At 37.0% G+C, this 13,594-nt stretch overlaps 1 protein-coding gene across 1 annotated transcript in view; it reads right to left on the bottom strand.

Moving 5' to 3' along the window:
* Positions 1-13,594, bottom strand: part of disp (dispatched) — a 185,510-nt gene that overhangs the window by 14,339 nt on the left and 157,577 nt on the right. Inside the window, exon 14 of the mRNA XM_067140121.2 lies at positions 656-1,046. Coding sequence (XP_066996222.2) covers positions 656-1,046 — 391 coding nt within the window. The remainder of the gene's footprint in view (positions 1-655; positions 1,047-13,594) is intronic.

Here is a 13,594-nt window from a genome sequence, read left to right on the forward strand (position 1 = left end):
TCTAACTGTTAATAGTCTTAACAGGAGGCATAACGAATACAGATAATAGTGTTTGTCCAGTCAAAAAGCAAGAATAATTAGTGATCCAGTACCTACAAAATACATTCAACACCAACAAAGCAGCATTCTTTTATACAATGCCATTTCAAAAAATCTATAGTTAATAATCATTCAGAATTACTCATTTCTGGTGCAGATGTTTTTGTGTAATAATATTTGTCCAATGTCCAAAGACAGAACTGCTTTTCGGAACAAATTCAACTGAAAGTTACTGGAGCATTAATCATATAGCCTCAGTGGTTATTGTAAGACATATGAAGAATAAATAGAAAGCTGAAAAGAAGAACAGTTTGTCACACTGATTATTCTCATAGCCCAAGTGATTCTTTGAGAAGGGCATATAGCAAGTTCAAGGTAATTAGTTCTAGTAGAACCTGTTTATTGTCATAATGGGCACTTTCTGGTTAGCAATCCATTATATAATTCAAGTTACTGAGGAAATAATGAATCTGTTTCTTAATGAATCTGTTTCCAATAAAAAAAGGAGATTTTTGGTTAGCAATCTTTTATATAATTCAAGTTACTGAAGAAATAATGAATTTGTTTCCAATCTAAAAAGGAGATTGATTAAATAAATTATATGAATATTTATTACCTTCTGTAACCTTTCAAACCAGAATCTGTCTTTATAGATGAGATCGTAGCGTTCAAATGGGTGTTGACTCTCAAACAACTGGAAGTCCCTGGTATCTGGAAGTTTCAGTCGTGGATGATAGAAAATCACTGCAATACTGCCAATGGCCACACCACCCAGCAAAAGTAACCAGACATAGCGCAACTTGAGGACAAGAAACACGAGAAGTCGATCTAGCATAGCTCGAGCCTGATCGGCCAAAGCCCGGGCAGGTCTCAGTTTTGTGTCCAGCGAGAACCACTGTGAAGGCATCATAGGGGGGCAACACCATATCTCTGAAACCACTACACTTGCTGGCAGCCATGTCATCATGAGAACAAAGTTAGCAAGGGTAGCAGTGCCTGCAAATATGCTGCAACAGTGGAACACAATAATAATAGTAACAAAACTAAATTTCAAAACTCAGACATTAAATAGAGTATTAAGGTCATTTTCCACTTTCAGTGCAAAATGTTCACTACATAGAATCTTGAGAAAGTGGAAAGACCAACCCGAAGGGTCAAGAAGTAGTGGTCTGAACCTAACAACATAATAAGAGTGAGTTATACACATTCTATTCAACTCGGCCCACCTTCAAACCCTCACACAACAAACCTTAGGAATAATGATACATTTTTTTAGCTTTGATGAGTAAGCATGCTTTATTTATTTCTTCCTAACCAAGATGAGTGGGTCAGATGTTACAGAGTATTGGCTTTCTGAGCTCAAGCTGGGGTTTGATCTCAGTTCAGTCCAGTGGTACTGAAGGTGCTAAAATATGGCATCCTCAGGTCAGTAGATTTACGACAACACAAAAGAACCCCTGTGGGACAATATTTCTGGCACCTTAGCATCTTCAAAAACCAAAAAGGTAAGGACCTGGGACATGAACAGTAAAACCAATAACACTATCATTATCTTTACTGGAGAGGTCATCCTCGTGAACAGTCAAGATTTTCTTCTGAGGACGCAAAGCAAAGTTCTCTGCGAAACTTAAAGAATTTCACCTTATTTTCTTGACATGGCATAAGCCCAAAAGCCTATATCATGTCTATTATTTTAATTATTATTACAGTAAAACTGTTTAACCCAATGTCACTTAACCAAAACCCGGCTTAACTGAAACACCAAAAAAACATAGTTTAATTTCCGAATGTCCCACCATATCATCATCATCATCATCATCATCATCATCTGCAGTTTCCAGCTGTTGGCCGGGTCTGCTTTCCCACCATATATAAGGTATAAACGACAAGAGGTAATGTTGTTTTCAGTACACAGCAAGGCTACAAATTCAGGGCCCTTCTCACCACACAAATATGATTGACTGTTTAGGAATGCAGAAAATCTGCTTTCCACAACACCAGTTTATTTGTTATGTTTTGCAATTGGATGGTATGCATTCAATGAAAGTTTTATTGTTCCTGCTTGACCCTCTTGTCCACATACCCCTTCCACCTACCCTGTACAATATATTTTCCCCAGAATTTTGAAAGCTGGTTGATGGGAGATAAAAGACAAAAACGTCTCTGCATTAATTGTGTGAATTCTTTTTTACCAAGACATTGCGAGTACGGTACAGTGCCAATGAAAAGAAAATGTTTGGTTAAAACTAAAAAGGAAAAACTTGAATCAGTGAGGCAATTAGTAAATGGTGTGATTTTAGGAAACACTGCAGCTGATTATAGAATGGGCACATCAAGAGTTTCTGGCTGGGTAACGTCAAAGCCAAAATTTGTTGAGCATATATTTCTACCATTCATAACCGAATATAGTTCCTGTGTATTATCCAAAATATCTCTGCCCCCTTTATTGTGGATAAACAGGGTTCTATTATTTCTATTATTTCTCAAATAGAGACGTCTGACCACACTTGCAGATGACCACATGGATCCGAAGACAAAATAAATACTTATTTTTATCAAAAACAGAGAAGTTTTAAATAATGGTACGGTACCAAACCTGAATTACTAAACATTAAAAGGAATATTACAAACTATATAAAAAGAAAATTAAAAACTGAAATACAAATAACAAAACACAAATGTGTGGATAAAATGAACAAAGAATCCTCCAGAACCAAAAGGAATAGCAGTTTTAGATCAATGAGTGTAATGCCAGCTTCTTGAAGAAGGAGATGTGCCCTTACAGGAGGTTCCTTTGGCTCCAAAGAGAAGATCCTTCACTTCTCGTGTGTATTTAATTGTATTTTAGCTCTCACATACGTGAGAATGCATGAGCAGTAAACAAATTTCTTTTCCTCATCCACCAACGACACCTGCTGTGCGTTCTTTTCAAAGCATACAGTGGGATCCAACAGAAGACATTTCTTCTCCTTGCATCTGATAGCAACAAGATCTGCACACTTACTTGAACCATCTTCCGCAATACTGTGCACTTCTTTGTACAATTCCCATTGCGCTTTCCACAGAGCGGCCATGATGTTTGAATGTACCTTGTGGTGCTGGTTATTTCTTTGTAACTCTCCTTTTGGATAGTGACCCAACACATGTCCGAGAGCCTCCGCATCTTCACAACCTGGATAGTGACACTGGATGGTATTTGATGACCATCCCAATTTTAACTGCATTAGTCTACTTAGAAGATGATAGGCCTCTCCTATCACTCTCCATGAAGTAGCCTTGGGACTGTCTTTGTATGTTTCTATTCTTTTACCTTTATGAGGAAGATGACATTAACTCACTAAAGATTTCTGACGAAGTTCATTCCTCGAACGTCGGCCAGATGTTGAGAGGTATTCCTCATTCAAGGGAAAATCTAGTTGTTAGAAAGCATCTTGATTTTCAGCATCTATGTCCCCACAGTTGTAAAGATGATCATCACTTGTCCAAAGTGAACGCTGACAAATGTTGAAATTCATGATGAAAGCCCTCCATTTGGCTTTCATTATGCATAGTCCTTGAAGAATATGAGGAGCATAAGGTATGTCATTTGGACAATCATGAGGTAATCCAATCATATCTTTTACAGTTGAACGGATAATCTTATCAGTACGATTCAGAAAGCTTTTGGGAATTTTTTTTCAGTGGAGTGCTTTAGAGTGAATACAATATATTCAATGTACTGTTGTTTGTCCAACCCTTGTCCTGTTTTTCTACGGGGTCGGGTATGAAGTGTGGTGATATGAATCTGTCGTGGCGGGTCTTTATGACTGGATGTCCTTCTTGACGTCAACCTCATCAGAGGAGTTAATGAGATGAAATGAATGACGTGATATATGATAGTAGGAAGGGAGAGGGTGAAACCCGGTGCCGGCACATAGCCTACTCCTGTCGAATAGCACCAAGGGGTTTGCTCAAGGCTTAACGTCCCCATCCGACAGACGAATCACCAACAACAGCGTCATATGCCCTCACTCCATATGAGCACTGCGGAGAGGTTTGGAATTTAATCCAGGCTTTTAGCACACAATCTAGTGATTAGAAATTGTATACAACCACCTCCCCTACCCTGCCGGCCAACATTCTGATGGTGAAATTTTTTTCGACCAACGGGACTCAAACCGGCTAACCTCGGTGTCAGACCGTTTAGACTTCAACGCCTTAACGATCATGGCCACAAGGCGGGCTTAACGTATTCTATTTTTGCTATTTGCTTTATGGTGCACCGACACAGATAGGTCTTATGGCGACGATGGGATAGGAAAAGCCTAGGAATGGGAAGGAAGCAGCCATGGCCTTAATTAAGGTATAGCCCCAGCATTTGCCTGGTATGAAAATGGGAAACCATAGAAAACCATCTTCAGGGCTGCCAACAGTGGGGTTCGAACCCACTATCTCCCGGATGCAAGCTCACAGCCACGCACCCCTAAGCACACGGCCAACTCGCCCAATGTACTGATATACAATTTTCACTTTCTGATCAGGCTTAAGAAATATTGAAACTGACAAGCTGTTTAAATCATTTGATAATTTTCTGATTAATTTAGAAGTGTCTAAGATAAGTTCTTCACCAAAAGTTACCCCTGTATATTTTGTATGCATTCCAATTCACTGACATCTAGCAACGCTGCCTTTCCTTCTATCAAAATAACTTTTTCTTGACAAGTTGATTTACATCACACCAACACAGACAGGTCTTACGGGGACAATAAAAATAAAACAATAAAAAATCTGAAAATTTATAATCTTACATCTGGATGGTTTCACTCTTAATCCAATTTCAGCCAAATTTTCAACAGTTAGGTTAATCAGAGACTGCACTTATTCTATATCCTTTCCAATTAATCTCATCAGCAAATGCCAATGCTGACATGCTTTCTACATCCTGACACAGCTGGAATCCATAAGTGTTAGATAGCTCAGGTTCAGTAACATTTTTCATAGTATCACCAATTGCCAAATTAAAAAAGCAGGTTACAAAGAAAATCCTTGAGCTACGCCTTTGAGAAGCTGCATTTTCTTGGTTTTCTTCAGGCCAGATTCAAAAGTCATATTACTATTCTAAATAAGATTGATAATCCAGTTTTCCGATTATTAGGCAAATCACTGCGAAATAATCTTCTAAATGCTCACGTCCAACATTGTCAAATGCTTTACTAACATTCAACAGTGCTACACAGCAACTCTAACTGTTAGACTTCGCACCCGTTAATGAGAGAAGTATTAATCTAGGTCCCATGGATACAGAAAAACCCTCACTGTTGAGAGGAGAAACTTATAAACATGCGCAAATGCCTGTTGAGTACTTTCTCTATTACCTTTCTATTACTGACAAAATTGAAATAGGTCCCCAGTTGAACACACTTTCATGGTCATTGCTTTTATATTTCCGGACAGTTCTAGCGGACTAGAAGACTGATGAACATTTCTTAAATTTCAACATAGCAATGGCCAATAAATTTGGTACTTTTGCAGTGTTCAATAACTTAAGCATTCTACTACCGATACTGTGGCAACATTTATTTTGCTTATAGCAATTTTTACATTTTCCTCTGTAATCTGAATATCCTCTTTCGTGCTTGCTGGCTCACTGACTAGTAGAGGGGAGTGTGTATTATGTTCAAAAAATATGGTTTCTAATGCTCAGAAACAATTTTAAAAGGAATTTTACATGTGTCATCACAATGATTTTTCATAATATTCTTCACAACTTCCCATCTTTGATTATAATAGTCGTTCTGAGCGACTTGATAAATTGTACGGCTGCCTATTCTTTTCTCGGTTTCTTTCGTCTAGTCTTTTAGGATTCCTAGATAAAGTATTACTATTATTTTTATTATTTTATTTATTTATTTATTTATTTATTTATTTATTTATTTATTTATTTCTTCTTTTCAAGTAGTAAAATGAGTATATCAATGAATGAAATAAAATAAAATTTCTCATTAAAAACAGTCAAGTAGAACATAGTAATATTTAATATTTACGCAAAGAAGGATTAGAATTAATATAGCTTTGTAATTAGGTAATATGATACAAAATAAGTGTTAACCAGATTATCCAACCATTCTTACAGAAGGATTAGTAATATTAAGAGGGAAATTCATTAATTATTTTGGAACGTTAGCACCTGCTGTTTAAATGTAGATACTCCATCTATTTCAACAATGCAACAGTAATTAGTCTGCATCTGCTGCATGATAGGTATGTTTATTGCCAAAAAATAATTCAGGGTTATCCAATTCTGAATATTATGCCAGACACTGAGTGCTAAAAAAGGCCACACCTTCTACTAATACTCCAAGTTGTCTCAGCTGAAGCAACAGTTTGGCCCTCAAAAGAATGACAGCTTTCTTTCTTTTTTACAAGGTGCTTTACGTTGCACCGACACGGATAGGTCTTATTGTGACAATGGGATAGGGGTAAGGGCTGGGAGTGGGAAGGAAATGGCCGTTGCCTTAATTAAGATATTTGCCTGGTGTGAAAATGGAAAAACACACAAAACCATCTTCAGGGCTACCGACGGTGGGTTCGAACCCACTATCTCCCGAATGCAAGCTCAGAGTTTCGCGCCCCTAACCACACGGCCAACAAGCTTGGTCAGAAGAGAATGATTGCCGCCCTTGTGATTACTAACAGGTGTGTTTTATTGTTTGCAATGAGCTGGAAAAGTGTGTTCGGTATATTTTTGAAAGGAACATCAATAGCATTTCCATGAGATAAAGAAATGTAAGTAATGGCATCTGATTAGAAACAAATTCTTCAGTAAAAGAAAATTAATGATGATGATTGTTATTTAAAGGTGCCTAACACCTAGGTCATTGACTCCTGCTTATTAGAAATAATGTCAGCTCCAGTTTTATATTAGTTCATACACTTTGATTATGCTGTTCTACAAAGTTTCTATTTCTGGGATGAAAATATGTAATTGTAAAGAAATTTACATTGCTAAATTCAAATCTGAAATCAGAACTGTGCTATCAGGGATACTTTTCCATTAATCTGAACATATATATCATATGTGGTATCACTGTTTGCAGCAAATATGGTACTTAAATAGTTGGCAACATTAACTCTACTACTTCTGATTTTTTTTTCCAGACATTGATGTTATTGTTCAGATAGTGTGGCATGTTAAAATCACAATGAGAATGGAACAATTTCTACCAATTTAAAATGTATTTATTTGGCTTCTTCAGATATACCAAGTGAGTACTTCTGTGAATATTCTCTTCTTTTTATTTCTATTCGATATGTCTGTACGTCTGACAAAGAAAAGCAAGGCTGGTTATGTTTCAAGAAAGTAACACAAAACTTCCTTGAAAGTAGAAGAGACCCTAAATACAAAGAGTTCGTGAAAGAAATGATCAAAGCTTATAAAGATTTAGTATGCAACAGTGGCGTGCGGCGAACACATTCTTTACCCCAGCTGCAAAAACGGGTTTTAAATATAAGCACTCTCACTCTCTAAGTCAACATTACCATTTTATACAGCTGCATTTCCTTTCAAGAATATTTTCAACCACAAACTTGCACATATTTCCAAACTGATATTCATGGCAGTGACGACACCATCATAACTTAATCTATAGAAGATTTTAAACAATGCACTTAGTTTCACTGGGTGACACTTCGCGATAGTACAGTACAGTCATGGTTTTCACAAAAATACACTGGGACTAACTATTTGTTTTTAATTTCAAAGTCCTAACCTAAACTGAATGAGCAAAATTTAACTGGTATTTTACCGTCGCCGAAGTTTTAGTTTCACTCGCTAACTGAGTGTACGTGCATCAACGACAAACAAGGGAAAATATTCATCACATCATATAACACGTTATATTCATGAAGAATGCCACAGAACTCGCGAAACCTTCACCTATAATACAAGAGGAACACTACAGAAATTCACTACATACCACCATCACAGACAACCATTCGTGCTTAACTATGTGTTCATGCTGGGCAACCTAAATATTTTTCTGTGGCTATCGGAAAACATACGCTACACATGCCATCAATGAATTGCTCAAAAAACTTTATACATGCCGAAATCCAAGAATAAAATATATTACAATTCATTTCATAAACTGGGTCTATTTTTATTAGGAAGATGATGTGCAAGTGGCTATAGTGTTAACATGTTGATATTTTTCTTGTAGTCTCTAGTATGTGGCGCTGAACACTTAAAGTGTCAAGTATTAAAACTAACATACCTTTCCCAAGCTAGCTGGCCTGTCGCCGTAAATTGTTGTCGGAGGAGGGCTCACAGCCCCGCCCTGCTCCCAAGACACGGAAGCTTCAAGTGCATGTGTCAACCAAGCGACTTAAATTTCACTGGGGTAGCTCTTTCGCGCCGACAAGGAAATCGAGCTCGCTGGAGAACCTGAACTGCGGTAGTGCAAGCGGATTATCGAGACAGTTGTACTTGGCTTAGATGTTTGCAGCTTTTTAAACTTTATAAAAAGCATTCTAAGGAATAATAAGAAAATGTTAATACAAACTTATTTACGCCAGCTGTGCTGGGGTGGATGGGGTTCAGTGAACGCCACTGGTATGCAATATGTCCTTGAAAGTACGTTCGGTGGACTCGCATCTAGACTTCTTTCCAGAGGGGTGTAGTGATGTGTCAGATGAGCATGGAGAAAGATTTCATACAGACATAGTTACCATGGAGAAACAGTATGAAGGGAAATGAATGCCCACAATGTTAGCTGATTATTGCTGGAGTATAATTCTGGACAAAAAGGATGCTCAATACAAAAGGAAAAAATAAGACATGAAACTTTGTGGTGGCAAATTTCTGTCCATATTTTTCATTTTTTATAAACATTCCTGTGAATGAGTGTTAAAAAGTAAGAACATTATGTGAGCACTTCAACTATCACCTTCTGTTACTCTTCTAATGTTCACGTGCCCCCTTAATTGAATTTCGGTCAGTATGTCTATGACTCTAAACTAAAGCTTTGTATAGGCCTCGCCGGGCTGAGTGGCTCAGACGGTTAAGGCGCTGGCCTTCTGACCCCAACTTGGCAGATTCGATCCTGGCTCAGTCCGGTGGTATTTGAAGGTGCTCAAATACGTCAGCCTCATTTCAGTAGATTTACTGGCACGTAAAAGAACTCCTGGGGGACTAAATTCCGGCACCTCGGCGTCTCCGAAAACCGTAAAAGAGTAGTTAGTGGGACATAAAACAAATAACATTATTATTATGTATAGGCCTATATAATGATATGAAAAGATTAAACATTGGATTACTCTCAAGCTATCCCTGATGAATGAAAACTAAAACCAGATTTGAATTCAGCATTAAATTGTGTATAAAAATCACACATTTTCCCAGAATGTGGCTCCTTGCCTGAATTTCTCTAGTAGGGGAGATGATATCCAGCACAAAGGAGTCTCTAGTCTTAGAACAGAATGAGAGAAGACACTGAAGAAGCTGGACATTCTCATAGAAAAATTGAAAGTCATTCTCTATGTGAAACAAATTATAAGTGCACAGTAGAATTTTGTAATGCCCTGTGGTGAGGAAATAATCAAGCGCAGTGTTGCTCAGAAAGAAGTCTACGTTTCAAGTGCCTTTCAAGCTGATTTCACATCACTACATCTCCCAGGCTGGTTCTGATTATAGTCCAGAAAATATATTTTAGTAAACAACTGTTAATCGCATTGCACATGTACATGCCAATTTTAAAAAAAAAGGAAAAGGAAAGAAAGGAACAAGCTCGCTCATGTTCATGATATTACTCCTGTAACTCCAGTAACATATTCGTTAGTTCATCACTGATGATCAACAGTACCAGGAAGTCAAATGCCTCTCAACAAGATTATTTTTTGGCATAACCATGCCATGTGTAGTCAAGGTCACTATGTGTTCCAATCACATTATATGTGCACCAGCTTGAAGGTGATTAATCTGTTACATACAAAAGGAACAAATATTATGATTTTCTAAAAGACCTGAGAAAATTTAAACTTGCAAAAAATTATGAAAAAATAATGATAAATTTATATCAATGCTTTGTTTCTGTAGTGATGGCTACTTTTAATCAAGGAGTTAGGAAAGGTTGTGATACACTAAGTAACATGTCACCAGAGGTATACCCACAATCGTAAATGTACCATCAAAAGGCATTCTTGTGTATACTACTTAGTGCTTAGAGAATTCATAAAACTCCAAATTTTGGACGTAGAATGATGCAATCTAGGTTAATATATGAACAGAAATAAATCTTTTTTTATGAATGGGGCTGTAATAATCTCAAATATTGTGCATACATGGTGCCTGAAACCCTGTTATATACAGCAAAATGTAATTTACATCTTCATGAATAAACAGGATTTTTTTTTGTGTATATATATATATCCATATTATTGTTTCAGTATGCCATCCTATATTTAAAAAAAAGGAAAAGATATCAATCAATCAATCAATCAATCAATCTGAAACATGTACTTACAGCCTAATAGACCTAACATTTTCCTGAAAAGAAGAAACAGCATAAACACATCAGTATCTCTACAGAAATGCACCATTATTATTTATTCAAAAGGAAATTTAATTCCCCTAGCTTGGCATCATAGGAGGTTACACCCTCTCTCTGGCACAGTTTATTAGCTAGCACTGAGTTTGTTTCACTGAATATTGTCTGACAGTTATGGGCTGCTGAGTCAAAATGAGCCCAAACACTCACACTTCTGATGATCATTTTCTCACATGGGTGCTGAAGAAATAGGCTTCTACATTTCCTATGACTACTAGTTTCCTTGGAGATTGTCACACTTTATAATATTTCTAATTTGATGGCACTTTCAACATAAGAATGAAGGAAAAAACGGGCAGGCAGTGCCAGCCAGGAACTTCAGTTCAGCCCAAATGGAAGTGCCACAGTCGCCAGTCATTCACATCATAATTAATGATTTTCATTCCGTGCTGATATAGACAATACCTTAAAGAAATTGGGATAGATGCTCCACCTAATCAACATTTCAATATACAGCTAGAAATATTTATTCCATATTGTTATACCAGTTTCGGTACCTGTGGTACCACCTTCAGTAACAGATGTGAGAATATTTTAAAGAATAAATTAGCACATAAGAAAAAAATTAAAACAAATTGAATGTCCAAAAAATATTACACAGTCCCGTGTATAAAAAAGTGGTTAAAATATTAATCTGACGAAAACACAAATAAAATCAGTACAAGAACATTAGAGGTAAAACATGTGTGTGTTATGTAGTGGAACCATAGAATTCTAATACACTTGTTTAACCCTTTCAGACCATGTACACACAATTGTGCGGATTCGTATTTTATTTATGTCTGGAGCTAGATCGGACTGCAGTGCTTGTGCGGGACACGTGGCATGTACTTCAGTTGTTTTTATTTTGTGCTTGACTACCAGGGTGCAGGAAGATGAGTTTAAAAATACAGTTGATTGGCAAGATGGCGGGAAGCAGTAATGCCAAAAGTAAGTATTTATTTATTGCATACATATTAATGTAGAAGCTTTACTGAATATCAGAATGTAATCAATGAAGGTGTAAATTGTTTAGGCAATTTGTTTAGAAGTGTAATACAGAGGTACATTCAGGGAAATGGGGTGGTCTAGGGAGCGGTGATAAGGGTACAGGGAACTGGAAGTCAAGTAGGGATGACATAAAAATGTTAGTGTTGAACTGTAGAGGTATTGTAAAGAAAGGAATAGAATTAAGTAATTTAATAGATATATACTTATCAGATATTGTAACAGGAGTTGAATCATGGCTGAAAAAATTATATAATGGATGCAGAAATTTTCTCATGGAACTGGAGTGTAACGTAGAGATAGGATAGAAATGGTAGGAGGGGGAGTATTCATTCTGGTGAAAGAAGAATTTGGAGCTATGAAAAGTTAAAGATGAGAAACATGAAATTCTAGGTGTAAGGTTTATTTCTAAACATAATAGGCATATTGATGTCTTTGGAGTGTACAGACCGGGAAATGGTAGCGCTGATGCTGATTCAGAATTATTTGATAAGATAATCAGCTGTGTGGGAAACGATATGGAAAGGAATGTGATTGCAGCGAGAGATCTCAATTTACCAAATGTCAATTGGGAAGTTAATGCAAATGACAGGAAGCATGACCAACAAATGGGAAATAAGTTAATAGGAGAAGGACAGCTGATTCAGTAAGTGATGGAACCAACTAGAGGGAAGAATATTCTGGACGTGGTGTTGGTAAAACCAGATGAGCTCTACAGAGAAACCGAAGTAATAGATAGTATTAGTGATCACGAAGCCGTTATTGTCATAGTTAAAAATAAATGTGATAGAAAGGAAGGTCTTAAAAGTAGGTCTATTAGGCAGTACCATATGGCTGATAAAACAGGCATGAGGGAGTTTTTAAAAAGTAATTCTAATCGGTGGAAAATTGTAACTGAATATGTAAAAAGAATGTGGGCTGGGTTTAAAGCAATTATTGATGAATGTGGAAACAGGTATGTACGTTCGAAGGTGGTAAGAAATGATAAAGACCTGCTATATTATAACAGAGAAGAGACTAAGAAGGAGGTGCAGGTTGGAAAGAAATAGTGTTAGAAATGGTTGTGGAAGTAAGGAGAAATTGAAGGAACTTATTAGGAAATTGAATCTTGCAAAGAAGTCAGCTAAGGATAACATGATGGCAAGCATAATTGGCAGTCATACAAATTTTAGTGAAAAATGAAAGGGTATGAATAGGTACTTTAAGGCAGAAACAGGTTCCAAGAAGGACATTCCAGGAATGGTTAATGAACAATGGGAGTGTGTATGCGAGGATCTTCAAAAGGCAGAAGTATTCAGTCAGCAGTATGCAAAGATTGTTGGTTACAGGGATAATGTCCAGTTAGAGGAGGCGACTAATACTTAAGAAGTATTAAAATTTACCTATAACAACGACATTTACAATAAGAACAAAAGTTGAAAACTAGAAAAGCAGCTGGAATTGATAAGATTTCGGGGGATATACTGAAGACAGTGGGTTGAGATATACCGTATTTTCTTGAATAATTAGCGCCCTTGCATAATTTACGCATTCCAATATTTTTGAGTCCAAAATGGAGAAAAAGAAATGTTCCTGTATTTGACACACACACTTTTTCGAACATCCATCACACGGCTCCGGATGCGTTTCGGAATAAAGATGTCAACTACTCGAGTAGCAGCCTTCTTATTGTGAAACCGGGCATTCCAAATACTGGGCAACGTACTGTTATCAGCCAGTAGGAAACATCAATGCACTAGTTCAGTGAGTGGATCAGCTCAGAAGTGGCTAGTGACACTCTATTCCAGTCTCGTACAAACATATTTTACGAGTGTTTCGGGTGCGGTACATGCGCTTTCTGTGATCTCAAAACTGTTTATTAATCTACAATGAGCAAGTATTCAACTAATACAGCATCGTATAAACTCGCAGTGATCAGTTATGCCGAAACATACTGGCGGAAACAGAAAATTGTACTTCAAGTGACCAACAAGTCTCACAAAGCA

Source organism: Anabrus simplex, chromosome 2, assembly GCF_040414725.1.
Source record: "Anabrus simplex isolate iqAnaSimp1 chromosome 2, ASM4041472v1, whole genome shotgun sequence".
Lineage (NCBI taxonomy): Eukaryota > Metazoa > Arthropoda > Insecta > Orthoptera > Tettigoniidae > Anabrus > Anabrus simplex.